The 13817-nt window shown below is 49.3% G+C and overlaps 1 protein-coding gene across 1 annotated transcript; it reads right to left on the bottom strand.

The window, feature by feature from the left end:
- Positions 1 to 184: 184 nt before the first annotated feature.
- On the bottom strand, positions 185 to 6808 carry NAB2 (NGFI-A binding protein 2). The gene is made up of 7 exons (XM_020990095.2): positions 6349 to 6808; positions 3974 to 4832; positions 3317 to 3450; positions 2885 to 2936; positions 2621 to 2753; positions 2029 to 2217; positions 185 to 1049 (listed from the first exon to the last, which is right to left on the bottom strand). Exons 1-7 carry the CDS (start codon positions 6429 to 6431, stop codon positions 940 to 942), a joined length of 1560 nt encoding a protein of 519 aa, XP_020845754.1. The 5' UTR covers positions 6432 to 6808; the 3' UTR covers positions 185 to 939.
- Between the last annotated feature and the right edge of the window lie 7009 nt (positions 6809 to 13817).

Here is a 13817-nt window from a genome sequence, read left to right as displayed (position 1 = left end):
ACCTACCTCTCAGAGCTGCCTCAAGCAGGCTAATCGGATCGTCTGCCCAATTCATGTTTAAAAACTCCACTTGCAGCTGGACAGGAAGCAAGTGGCAAGGGCCCCCTCTAGCTTTCCCCTCAAAAACCAAATCCTACCCCAGATTCTTCCCAATGCAAGCCACCCCCACCCTCTGGGTCATGAATCCTAAGCCATAAAATAAATTTTATTCCAAAATAACAAAATAAATAATCTACTGTACACGGTGTGAAAGGACAGGTGTTCTAACTGCTCAGACGCTGTAGTTCAGTCCCAGGGTGGGGGACATCCTGAATCCAACCCAGGCCCTCCAGAGGGAGCTAGGGAAGGTCTGGGTTTTTTGTTTTTTTTTTTAACAGGGGAGCCCACTCCACCCCCAGTTGAGCGAGGGGGAGGAGGGATGACTGAAGATTTTTTTTTGAGGGGGTGGAAGTAAACTGCAGCGTTTGTTAAATTAAAGAAACAAACTAGAAGCACAAACATGGGGAGGAGGGAGGTAAGTTGGAGGGAAAGCTGGGGTTCTCAGGGCTCCCCCACTTGCACTGAGAAAACAGTTTTCATTCTCAGCTTCTGGACCCTCCCAGAATGGCTCCAACGTTTCCCCTAATATCCAAACTGTGTACTTGTTGATACAGGGGTTCAAAATTAGAATGTGTATGAGAGATTGAGGGAGGAGGAACCCCAGAATTTCCAGGAGAGGTGTTCGAAAGGCAGAGTTCACACAGAATCCCCTTCCCTCCAAGCCAAGGGGCACCAGATTCTGCCCTCATTCAGGCCGCCTTATTGCTTGATGCCCCATTTGTCCAAAGCCCATGGAGCAGGGGAGGCAGATGGGAGGGTCTGTGGAAGATCAGAGGGATCTGAGAGTCCAGGGCCTGTGGTAGGCAGAGGTCCGGGGTTCCAGTCCACATTAGACATCCCTCACTGCCGGCTGGCCTCAGCCTCCACCTTCACACTGGCCCTTCTGCCCTCGACCAGGGCTGGATGGGTCCCAGGGGCAGGACACCGTTCCAACAACCCCTCTTCAAACTCTGCAGGGAGATGGGGCAGGTTAGGAAAGGGCATGGAGTGCTGTAAAGACCAGTTCCAACATGGAATCCCCAAAGAACAGAAAAGCACAAAGGCAGGGCTCAGCTCCGTCCTGAGCCATCATCCCCAGCCCCAGCTTGTGCATGGCTCCTGAGCTCTGTCTTTCTCTCTGGCTCTGGGTCTCCTGCCGCTGTATTGCTGGAATTTCTGGTTCTAGCAGGAGCTGCGGGGGCGAGCTGGCTCTGACCTCTCCTCATCTCCCCCCTCTTCTCTAGCTCTCCTCCCCTCCCTTCCCTGGGCCTCTCAGACTCACCCCACTCCTGCCCCCCCTCCCTTTCCCCTCCACCCCACTGAGTTTCTGGGAATCCTGGGGGGGGGGCGGTAAGAAAGGCGGCCAAAGAAACACAGGAAGCCACCTCCCAACTCCTCCTCCAGGCCTAAGCACCCCCAGTCTCCACCCCCACTTCCCACCCACACACCATTTAAAAATACTGAGCTAGGGTTGGTGGTTTCACCTACTGCGTCACTCAGCCTAGCAGCTGCCCCCACCCTCTCCCCCCCCACTCCCTACACTGCACCTCCCTACTTGGCTCTTGCACACCCATCCCTGCCCCCACCTCCCCTAAAACACAACTCTGCTACCCCATCTCCAAAACAACTCTCACTATGCTCCCCCTATTGTTACATCCTCTCCTCTCTAAGATGTTTTTCTGCCCAACCTTAAGTGAGTTTCCTATATCCCTAACTATTCCCCATTTCCAACTTGTAGAACAATTAGGCATCAAAATGTAGGTTTTCTACATTCCCCATGCAGAAACTTCATGGTTCTATAGGTCCCTAAGTGCAAATCTGTCCTCCCAGGCCCCTGTATTGCTCTCATCCTCCTATAATATGCCTCTGATTTTAGTATTCTTACTCCCCTAGTTGAATATTTCCTCTCCCCAAAGCATGAGGCCTAAGGAACAGTGCCAGCTGTCTCACCTGCGAGGGGTGGCTTCGCAGGCAGACAAGGGCTGAGCCTGCCCACACGGTCATGGGAGACAAGGCGGGCAAGCCGCAGCCCCTCGTCCATCAGTGTCTGCTGCAGGATGTGGCGGCTCCACAACCCATGGGCGGGCAGTGCCAGGGGCAGGTCAGCAGGGGGAGGCGTCAGCCTTGGGCACCCCACAGCTGTAGGCATGGGGCACTGGTCAGACATATTATGATGGCAACATGGAATATAATAGACTCCCCGAGATCCACTCAGCCTGCCCCAGGGTCTCCTCTAGTCCCTTGTCAGCCAGATAAGGGTTAAACAGGGACTATATCCCAGTTATTCCTGCTGCCCGTTTCCAAAGATCAATCGACTGATCCATGAGCATTTATGAAGCACCCACAATATACCAGGCACTATAGGCTCCTTCTCTATTCATCATCTCCTTGTTGGAGGAGGGTTAAACAAACTCAATACACAAGGATTCTGCTGCCACCCCCTTACCGAGGAAGGGGCAAACAGCGATCTAGCTCTGGAAAGAACCCCTGATGGCCCCACCCCTTCAGAGGTCCACTCCCTGCTGCTGCCCCCTCTGCTTACCCTGTAAGTGTCCATCTAGACTTTCCCCAGACAGGCTGGCACTGTCCTCCTCCAAGCTGGGGCGGTACAGTGGGCCATAGGACTCAGGCCCTGGGGGTGGCTGGAGAATTTCAGAGTGACTCTGCTCCCCAACCTGCAGGCAACCCAAATGGAAGAATGAACAATAGGGGACAGGGGAGATGTCAACACAGTTCCATGGCATCACTGGGACAAGGCCTAGGGTCCACCTCAATGCCAACCCCATATTTCCCCAGAGAAACCTACCTCCTGCTTCAGTTTCTTCAATGGTGGCCCCCCCATCTCTTCTGGGTGCAACCTGCAGGTGAAGAGAGCTGGGGTAAGAAGGGCAGGGGATATGTTGGGGCAAGGGCGGGGGGAGCAGGTTCTGTGCAGGGGTCCCCTTGGCATTAGATGGGCCTGTTAGGAAGCCACAGCTCAGGTACCACTGTTAACAGGTCTGTTTCAGAAGTGACAAGTGGCCTTTCTCTCATCCTCCTGGGGTAGGGGAGGGAAGACTTCAATGCACTTTGTGCTTTGTGGTCAGGGGCTGGTTTTGGTTTGGAGGTTAGAGCTCCTCTGGGCAGTATCCCTGATTTTACTCCTGGAGTAAAAAAAGCAGGGGATCCAGCTCACTGGGAAGACCAAAGAGGGGGTCTGCTTTTCAGTGAGTGAAGGTCTGGGGGAAAGGGGTCTCACCTGGAACCCTTGAGAGAGGAGAGGTAGGTGCTCTCCCGGGCCACTTGACGAGACAGGGAAAAGAGTTCTACTCTCCGGAGTAGGAGTGTGTTGTCCCTCATGCAGAACTGGGCAGCTGCCTCATTGATGGTCAACTGTAAGGATTGGGGGGGCAGAGGAGTCAGAATAGAGGTGGTTCTGGGAACCCTGACCCGCAGCACTCCATCACTGTACTCAGAAATGAAGCCTCCAGCTCCAGTCGAACTATGTTTTGACAAGTGATTTCTTTTTATCTCTTTTCCCAACTCTCTGAATGGAAGCCAAGCTGCAGCCCAGTGGTAGGAGAGAGGGAGATTGAGAGGCAAAGGAAAGGCCTGGGGGGGGGGGTCAACCTGTTGCTTCCTGGGAATGGTAGAGGCCCCCTGACAGTTACTGGGGTCTCGGTGGCACTTGGGACATGTTTAGCAACAAAGGGATGGTTCTCTTTTGCACCAAACTTTCCCCCTCTGGTGGGGATGAGGGATTCTGTCAAGCCAGGTAGAGGAGCCAAGAATCTGAAGGAATCCGAAGGAGGTACAGGTACTGAAGGAGGCCTGGGATTTCTAGAGACCATAGCTGGGGCAGGGGGAAGATACAGGGAAAGTCAATAAACTCTGAGGGGGACCCTGAGGTCCTTACCTCATGCAAGCTGAGCTGTTTGCCTTCCCTGCGCTTGGAATCAAAGCGTCCATAAATAATGCTGTACTTTCTGATTTCTTCCTCTTTGTGACTGTCATTGTCATCCATTTCAAAGATGTGCCCTACACTTCGAGCTAGCTTCTTATTCAGCTTGAGGAGGGATGTCACCTCCCCAGCGTCTCCCCGGGGGAAGCTCCGGATGAGACGCTCCACACTCTCGATCACCATTCTAACCATTTCTGGTTCTAATCGATCTGAACCACCTCCCACCCCACCTAACCCAGGCCCTTCTGAGACCCCACCCCCAGCAGGTGGGGAGAAAGGAGGCGAGCTGGCCTCTTCCTCTCCACCAGCACCAACGTCCGACTCAGGAGTGCTCCCGCCTGCCCAGACTCGAGGATCTCCACCTCCCTGGCCCCCAGGCAAGGGAGAGAGTTTCTCTCCCAGTTCCAATGGACTCTTAGGGCTGAAGCTTCGGGCACTGCCCGCCTTGTCTCCTGGGCTTCCGTGTCCATTGCTCATGCTTCCTTTTCGACCACCTGCTGTCTCAGAGATCTTAAAGAGAGGGATGCTGGAAACAGGCACAGCAGGCACAGGCTGACTGAAGAGCCCTGGATTGGTGGCCCATTCCCTTAACGCCTTCTGCAAACGTCGGACATGGAGAGGTTTGGTGGCCATGCCCACCAGTGCCATGATCTCCAGGAATTCTTCTTCTCCTGCCTCACACAGCTGCTGAACGTCGTCCCCCCCCTGCTGGATGAAGGTCTCATAGTAGGATAAGAGGTTGGCACGCTGCAGGACCCGATACAGCTGCAGCTCCCCCAGTGTCCGGGGTAGTGCCATGGTTAGAGCACTGGGCCTAGGAAAGGGCACACAGGAAGAAGAGAGGTCAGAGAAGCTCCCTCAGTTTGCCAACAACCCCTGAGCCCATTTTTCCTCCTTGTGAATCCAGAGTTTCTACACTCCTTGTAAGGTTTATTATTCACCTGCTCAGGCTGAAGACTCTAAGTAGGTCTGAGAAAGTGGGAGCTGCCCAGAAAGACACCAATACCATGGTAAATTTGCATCAAATAAGCATTTATTAAAGTACCTACTATGTGCCAGGCATAGCTGTGCATCTGCCACAGCAAATAACAAGTGCTGGTGCCCAACCACAACAGGACCAAAGCCTGCCCCCCCCCAGTCCTCATCCTCTGTTTTTACTCATCTTGCTTTCCCCTCATCCTGGCATTAGACATCCATGGCACTTAATGTCATATCAACTGCCATGCCAGTTAAATTGAAGCCAGTATATACCTAGCATAACTAAGCACTCCTCCCTCCCCAACATACTCCACAAGCCTCTTCTACTGAGTACACAGTAATATCAAAACTCCACTCCCCATCCCACAGGACATCTCTCTTCTCCCCAGGCTATGACAGAAAGCACCCCTGATCTCCTGCTCTACTCCTCAGTGGGTTTTCAAGAAGAGCCCAAGGAAAACAGGGCCTCCCCCAGCCCCAGTTCCCTGAAAGCTGAGCTGAAAGGGGTGTGGCAAATCCCCTACCCACCCAAGCAGCACCTCCCTTCCCCCACCAGCAACTTCCAAGGCCTTGACCTTCTGTCCACAGAGCTCCTTTTCTGAGTGTCCCCCCTCCCCATCTTTGTAGTGACCTTCCTCCACCCCCTCTATGGCCCCTAAGGCCTCCCAGTGCCCTGGTGCCAAGGGAGAGGAGGGTAGGGGTGTATTCATTGTTCCCTTCAGGAGCTGTCCTGCCCACGCAGACTTCCACAGTGGCTGAGTGTGTGGGTGCAAACGCCCCTGGGGCCCCCACGTCCTACCTCCTACCTCTTCCCTATTCCTGTCTACCCCTGCAGAAGAGGGGGTAGTGAATGATGGAGGGGCTAGAATAGAAAGGCCCCTCGCACTCAAGCTGTGTACAAAGAATTAGAAATTAAGAGAAATTAATGCATCCCCTTTCTGCCCTATGCTATAATCCTATGTTCTCTTCCCTCACAGAGATCTGCTTCTAGCAACTGAAAAGCCTGCTTTCTCTTTCTCGTGCGGGTCCTAAAGCTAAACCAGTTGGGGGCACCAAGGCCAACCCTAAGAGATGAAGCTTGCCCTAGGGATGGAGCTTCCCAGTGCCAGATACCACCAACCCTGTCAAGCTGTGCCTGGGGCAGGAAATGAGGGACTAGGTAATATTCTTCTTATACTCAGCACTAACAGAGCCCTGGGCCTCCTTTTCTATGTACTCACAGCCCCCACCCTTTTTCTCCTCACCTTCATCCCACTCTCTCGATTCTGTTTTCTTTCTAAGCTTCCCATTCCCGGTCCCTTTACAGAATAATTTCACTGCCTGCCCAGCCCAGCCCACTTCTCCCCACTCACTTGGCTCGGGGCTGCGGGGTCCGGCGGGCGCTGTCCCCTCCGCCCGGCGGCTGCTCAGTTGTAGGGGAGGGCGCCCTGTGCATGGACGGTAGGAGACCCTCCGGGGTACCCTTCGCGGTTTCCAGTACTCCCTGCTCTGTTCCAGGAGCTCGGTGCCCAATACCTGGTGCCCAGTGCTCCGTGTAGTGACCGCCGCTGGCCGGGCTCCGTCCCTGCCTCCACGTCTCCTCTTTCTGTGGCTGTGTCTCGGTGCCTCTGCCCCCCTCCCCGGCTGCGCTTGCCGCCTCCTCCCCCGCAGGACGCACGGGGGAGCGGGCCCGGCGCTGCGCTGGTTGCCGGGCGGGCTGGGGGCGTGGGCAAAGCTGGAGGCGGTGGGCGGGCGCCGGGACCTCAGCCCGGGAGAGAGAACGGAGAGAGAGAGACTGGCCGAGCCGGGAGAAAGTTAGAAGGGGGTGGGGAAAAGGAGTAGGCGGTGGAAAGACTGAGGCGGGGGCGGATGCGGGGGCGGATGCGGGGGCGGGGTAGGGGCGGGGACCTGGGGCTGGGGCACCTAGTAGGGGACTAGGTGACCCAGGCCAGGCTGGAGAGGGCGGGCTAAGACCTCAAGGGCGGGGCTAGAAGCTTTCTCTGCTGCCCACTCCGGATGCAAAACCCTCCTTCTCTCCGCCCTCGCTCCCACGTGAATGCCCAGGCAGGCATCCATCCCTGCCCCCCAACTCCAGCTTCCCAGACCCTGCCAACCTGGGAATGGAGTTCCACTACCACGCACAGGTACGCACAGAGACAGCTACACAAACACAACCACACATAGAGAGACACATGCAGAGTCACACCAGCTCCCTACAAGCCAGGCCCCTTGGTTCCTAGGCCTTCTAGTCTTAGTGGCATAACTGGGAAGAAGGATGAAGAGAGGGACTCGAAGTCTGTACGTGAGACGGTATTTCTGGAAAGGGTCTCCTGGGACAGTAAATTTGTCCTGTCGGAAACTCATCCGGTCACCCCATCTTCTACCTCCCCTACCTTTGTAGTGGGAAGCGTTCTGATTTTGGATTAGAGGTCATTAGTTCGAATCTTTCCTCTGGCGCTTACTGGCCGTATGACCTCGGGCAGATCCTCTACCTCTCCCTGGGCCTCAGTTTCCTCCTCCATTAAAAAAGAAAAGTATAATTTTCACATCTATTGAAAAAAAAAAACAACCAACTAGCAGGTTGAAGGAAACAACTGCTATGTGCTCCTTCCAGGTCTGAATTTACGATATTATCTCTGAAACCAGAAGGTAATTTTAGACCAGGGCTTAAAGATTCTCCGTCACCCTTAGAGATGCTACTGACTACATACAACCTCACCCTGTCATTCTGTCTTTGAGATTTCCAGTGATGTTTGATGTAATACGGTGATAGAAATCGGCAGAGTGTGTATTGATAATTCTAGGACCTACCAAATAAATTTGTTTACGTTTTCTGATGGATACCAGTTTGCTACTTCATAGGGTAAACGATCGGTTTGCTATTGTGAGCCTCTGGGTTCTTACACTTCGGACAGTAACCCCCCCTCCCCCCAATCCAGCTTCCTTTTTACTCATCACTTCTAGCTTATTTTCCTTGGGGCAAACTTCAGCTTGGCTGTTTTTCACCAGAAAAGTCATATCCTGGAGGATACTAAGAACTAAGGCTCTCTCCACCGAGGGCATCTCGGGGGCCTTTAAACGAAGAGAACACTGTGACAGAGAACAGCTATATGTCAGAAAATAATGTGTGAAGTTTTCTATATGGGGTAGTCTATAGGAGAATTTTAGGGGTGGAGCAATTTCAAAGAACCGCCTTTATCTAGCTAGTGTTCTCTACCCGCTAACCCCCCACCTCCCCCATTTCTCTCAGCTCCATATGGTTTTCATTACACTCACTCCCACGGCTGGAAAGGGGGGGAAAAGGGGGGGGGGGCTACACACCCCACCCCACTGTTCAAGACCCGAAGATGAGGGGGGAAGCAACGAGGAGAGGCAAACAACCAGGAAAGTCCTTTCCCCAGCTTCAAAGCCCCCAGACTCGAATTCCACATGCCCTAGTTCTCAGTAGCATCCACGCAACACTTGAAACCGACGGGTGGGCGGTGTGCCGGTGAGGGTTAGAGGCACCCGGGTGCGCTCTCTCTGCTTTCGCTGGGTCTACATTCCCTGGAGGTTGGGGCATTTCCTGTAGGGCCGGGGGTGAGACTTGAGCAAATAAGATTGCCCCCTTCTCCCTCTCCAAACCACAGGGCTAGCAGCATGAGGCGGAGGGAGCTGTGTCCGTCTGCTGGTGGCTGCCCTCAAGAGGGTGGGGGGGGGCTCCCTGGAACGCCAGCCCGGGCGCGTGCGTAGGTGGACCCTCCCCCACCCCTCGGGTTATTTTTGGGGCCTGAGCTGCCAGCCACCGGCCCCGGGTTTCCACGTGCCCCCCTTCCTGCCCACGCTCCCCATGACGCACATCCTTCCACCCCCGCTGCCTCGGGCTCTCGGCGCCCCCTCCCTGCCTCCCTCCCTCCCACCCGGACGCCCTCTGGAGGCGCCGAGCCCCTGGGTCCGGAGGGAGAGCCAGGAGCAAGGAGGAAGGAGACCTGAGTCGGGGACTCGGTGCAGGGGCGAAGGAGGAGACTGGGACGGGACCTGGTCTGGGAGACGGAGGCAGAAGGTGGAGCCGGTTCCTACTTCCCTCGCCCTCTGCATTCCCGGCCTCGCAGCTGATGTGGGGCAAGAGGGCAGTTGGGTAGGGAGGGTGAGAGCTGTTAAGTCCTTGAACTACCCAAAGAAAAGGCAGGAGCGTCTCCCCCCACCGCACCCCCTGAGGTGGTAGGTTGTACCTACCGAGGGGGTAAATTGTGGCGGGTAGGAGACTGCTGAGAATTACTTGGCGTGGAAGGTGATCGTGAGTGTATGCGAGTGTGACTGTGTATCTTTCTAAGTTGATACTGTGTGTCGCTGTCCAAGTGAATTTGTGTGTTCTAGATGCGTGTCTTTGTCCCAGGGAGTGTTTGTGTCTCTGGGTTCTTATGTGTGGATTTTAAGTTATTTTTCAAAATCAATGAATTGTCAGGCTCCACCTTCGGCCACAACCGCCCCCGCAGCCAGAGCTGCTGAGATGTCTGTTCTCCTCCTCCCCCTCTCACCATCCTCCAATTCCCCTCCTACTCCTTTCCTCTGAGAACAAGGATTTTCCAGACCTGAGAAAAGGGAGAGACAAAGAAATAAAAATCGGGCCTTAAGAAGCTACATAGAGGCACAAAGAGAAATAGAGACAGTAACCAAATTAGAAGCCTGTTCTTTCAAGGGAACCAAATGAAAAGAAAAAAAATTCGATATAAGCTTTTCCTCTTCCCCACTCCCTAGACCTCTTTCTTGCCTGATTGGGAAAAGGGCCCATTTTTTCCCCCCCAAGGCTCCATTTCGATTGGTTTTCAAAGCAGAAACGTGAGCTCTTTATCAGTTTTGAGTTTTCATATAATATGCAATTTATTACATTAGGGAATATGTATCATTTCTTCACAGACTAATTCTCCCCTTTACCTGCCTCCTATAATTTAATTCCATTTACTAAGCATTTATTGAGTACCCTCTCTGTAAGGCAACCACTGGTTTGTAGAGCATAAAGCTGGGTAACAGTTTCTACCATCCTGGAGGTATGAACATATGAGACATAAATAAATAACCATAGTTTTTTAAAAAATAGCACTTGGTAGGTACCTAGAGGAATTGCAGGAAAAGTGTTAAGTGGATTCTTGAGGGGAAAGTGCTATTAATGACTTAGGGAATCCGGAAGGCTTTCTGGAGGAGGTGGTAAGGATAGCTAAGATTTCAAAGTTTGGGGTAGGTGGAAGAAGTTATTCCAGGCATAGAAAATAGTGTGTGCAAGAAGGAATGGAGGTGGGGAAATAATAATAACTAACATTAATAGAGCTTACTATGTACCAGGCTCTGTGCTAAGTGCTTTACAATTATCATTTGATCCTCACAACAACTATTATGATCCCCATTTTACATATGAAGAAACTGAGGCAAACAGAGGTTAAGTGATTTGCCCAGGATGACAGCTCTTTTTTATGTAAATAATATTTTATTTTTTCCCAATTACATGTAAAAACAATTTTCATTTTTTATAAGATTTTGATTTCCACATTTTTCTCTCTCCTCTGTTTCCCCCCCCCAACATGGCAAGCAATCTGATACACGTTATACATGTGCAGTCAATCACATAGCTCTTAGAAATACTGGTTGTTCAATACTCCAGCTTTGTGTGAGGACTCTATAAGGAGGGAGGTAATATGGAGCAATTTAGAAAACAGGGACCCAGGTTCTTCAAGACCAATTTACTAAGAAAACACTTAAGGAAAAGCAAAGCAAAGGGGGAAAAAGTGTTGGAGAAGAAATGGGCTGGGAAACAAATAAAAAGCATCACCAAATCAGTCTCCTGCTTACATGGATTTCTGATCTCACTGGCATGTGTACTCCCTCCAATGGTTCAAATCATGGGTGCTCTAGGTCTTCTCATCCTGCATAATTATTGTCTGTGTTCTCATTTGATGCTCCCCAGATTTGGTGCCTTATCATGGTGTGGAGGTGACCTGTGGTTCTCCAAAGCTATGCATACATACATGCTACGAATAGTCAGCTCAAGCATAGAGGTCTCCAAATTTTTGGATGAGACATCACTGTTAGCAAACTAATGTCTAGCACATACCCCTAATATGTATGTTAATAAATAATATATGGTATTATCATACAATATATCATGTATATTATATAAAACATACAAAATAGAAATTTCAAAGGCTGATATAGGAATAAACAATATTTTAAATATAATTTTTTATTAGTAGTACAAAAAAACCCCTTTTTGCTCTTTGGAGCAATATGTTTGAGTATGCTTCTTTCCTTTTTTTTTTTTTGGCTAGGCAATGGGGTTAAATGACTTGCCCAGGGTCATACAGCTAGTAAGTGTTATGTGTCTGAGGCTGGATTTGAACTCAGGTCCTCCTGAATCCAGGGTCAGATACACTGCCTAGCTGACCCTTCTTTACTTTTGAAAAACCCCTGTGTGTGTCCTGATGGATAGGGTAGACTTATAAGTAATAATTGTGTTAGTAATTAATTATTCAGTTATTTGTTCATTACAGCTAGGTAAACAGGTGAATTTCTTTTTCAAAGTTTTTTTTTATTTTAAAGATATACTGTACCACAAAATAGGTCATAATAGTCAATGAATCTAACAGCTTTTTGGTTGGAGTCTTGTTTTTAACCATATAAAATATAAAAATAACCAACAAAAGTGAATCATCTCCACTTTCAACTCAGGAGAAAGTTTTCTGTATAAATCTGTTCCTCTTTCTTTACATAGTTCTGCTTAATGGATGATATGAGACCTTAATTTCCTATTGGGATATGGATAATTTACTTGTCTTTTTGCATGAGAGAGGTGACTTTGGCTAGACAGGAGAGTACAGGAATTAGAGTAATGCATAATAAGACTGGAAACAAAGGTTGGGGCCAAGTGGTAAAGAGTTTTAAATGCCAAACAGGAGTGTATATGGTCTCTTAGGAGTAGTAGAGAATACCTGTGGAATTTATTGAGGGGAAGGGGATGGTCAGAGCTATACTTCAGGAAATTCACTTTGGTAGGTAATATGGAGGATGGATTTGAATGGGGAGAGACTTGAGACAGGAAAATACTTATAAGGCTATTGTAGTGGTCTAAGGCAGCTAGGTGGTACATGTAATGGATGGAGTGCCAGGCCTAGAGTCAGGAAGAGTCATCTTCCTGAGTTCAAATCTGGCCTCAGACACTTACTAGCTGTGTGGCCCTGGGCAAGTCACTTATGTTCATCTCTGTTTCTTCATCTTTAAAATGAGCTGGAGAAGGAAATGGCAAACCACTCCAGTATCTTTCCCCAGAAAACCCAAATGGAGTCATGAAGAGCCGGACACAACTGAGCCACAATAACAACAATACTCTAAGGGAGAGACAATTTGAGCACCCAAGCTAGGATGGTGGCTATGCAAGTGGAGAAATGCTGTGATGATAGATTTGGCAACTGCTTGGATATGTAGAGTAAGTGAAAGTGAGAAGCTGAGGATGACAACCTAGGTTTTTGAAGTGGGTGATTAGAAGAATGGTGGTTCTCTCAACAGAAATAGATAAGTTTGGAAGAAGGGTGGATTTGGGGGAACAGATAATGTGACAAGATCTGAAATTTAAAAAAAAGAAAAAGAAAAAGATCTGAAATGTAGATCAAGAAATTCCTCTGTACCTGCTCATCCCTTACTCCCCTAAAAGAGGAGTGGGGATGATTGGTTTTCTCAGGAAGTCTAGGATGTAGGGGTATTTTGTGCTGGCAAATATTTAAGAACTCTCTGGGTGTGTGTCTGTGGGGGGGAGACAGTGCACATGAAACACTTTTAAGTTTAAGCTGCATTATTAACATTTTTCCCATTACTTTTAAAAGTCTGGAGTCTAGACAATCAGCAAAATAATAAATCAAACTCTGATTTGTAGTTTGTTGATTTCCCAAGAGTAAATGGTTACACTAAAATTTTAACAGGTTTTCTCTAGCCCAAGCTGGCTCATGCATACTCCTGGTAAGATGCAACTCATCTTACCCTCTGATTAGCTGATTGCAGAGCCCTTGGGGTTATTCCATGGGCCCACAATTTCCTTTAGTGGTTTTTAATCAAGCTGAAGATAAGCCCCCCAAAATGTACAGTCCCAGCAAGGTTGAATCTGCTGAGGACCAACCTGCCTAAGAACAGAGAGGCTCATCACCAGTAGACTAGTTAATAACCTAGTAACTAGTAAGCAACTAGGTAACAACCTCTTTATAGGAATGGTAACCCATGGAGTAAGGAAGGCCAAGGCTTCAACTAATGACCACTTTTCAAAAAAAGTTAACTTTTGAAGACAAAATGATAAATTGCCTGGTTTAATCCTTTGATGTTCCACCAGACTTAGTGGTGATTAACTTTGGGTCATTTCTGAAAATCTAATTTACTCTCAAAAGATAAAGATTTTCACTAAAAGGATTATTCAAGAGAAGGCATCCTCTATGCTGATTATCACCATAATTCAATATTGTACTAGAAATGTTAGCTTTAGCAATAAGAGAAGAAAAAGAAATAGAAGGAATTAGAATAGGCAATGAGGGAACAAAACTATCACTTTTTTCATGGTACATTCAGAGAATCCTAGAGAGTCAACTAAAAACTACTTGAAACAATTAACTTTAGCAAAATTGTAGGATATAAAATAAACCCACATAAATCATCAGCATTTCTGTATATTACTAACAGAGCCCAGCAGCAAGAGATAGAGAAATTCCATTTAAAATAACTGCAGACAATATAAAATATTTGGGAGTCTACCTGCCAAGACAAACCCAGGAAATATATGAACACAATTATAAAACACTTTTCACACAAATAAAGTGAGATCTAAACAATTGGA

The sequence above is a fragment of the Phascolarctos cinereus genome, unplaced genomic scaffold (genome assembly GCF_003287225.1).
Source record: "Phascolarctos cinereus isolate Bilbo 61053 unplaced genomic scaffold, phaCin_HiC Scaffold_1;HRSCAF=81, whole genome shotgun sequence".
Classification (NCBI taxonomy): Eukaryota; Metazoa; Chordata; class Mammalia; order Diprotodontia; family Phascolarctidae; genus Phascolarctos; species Phascolarctos cinereus.
The sequence above is the reverse complement of the archived record's forward strand: the minus strand, read 5'-3'. Positions and strand labels throughout refer to the sequence as shown.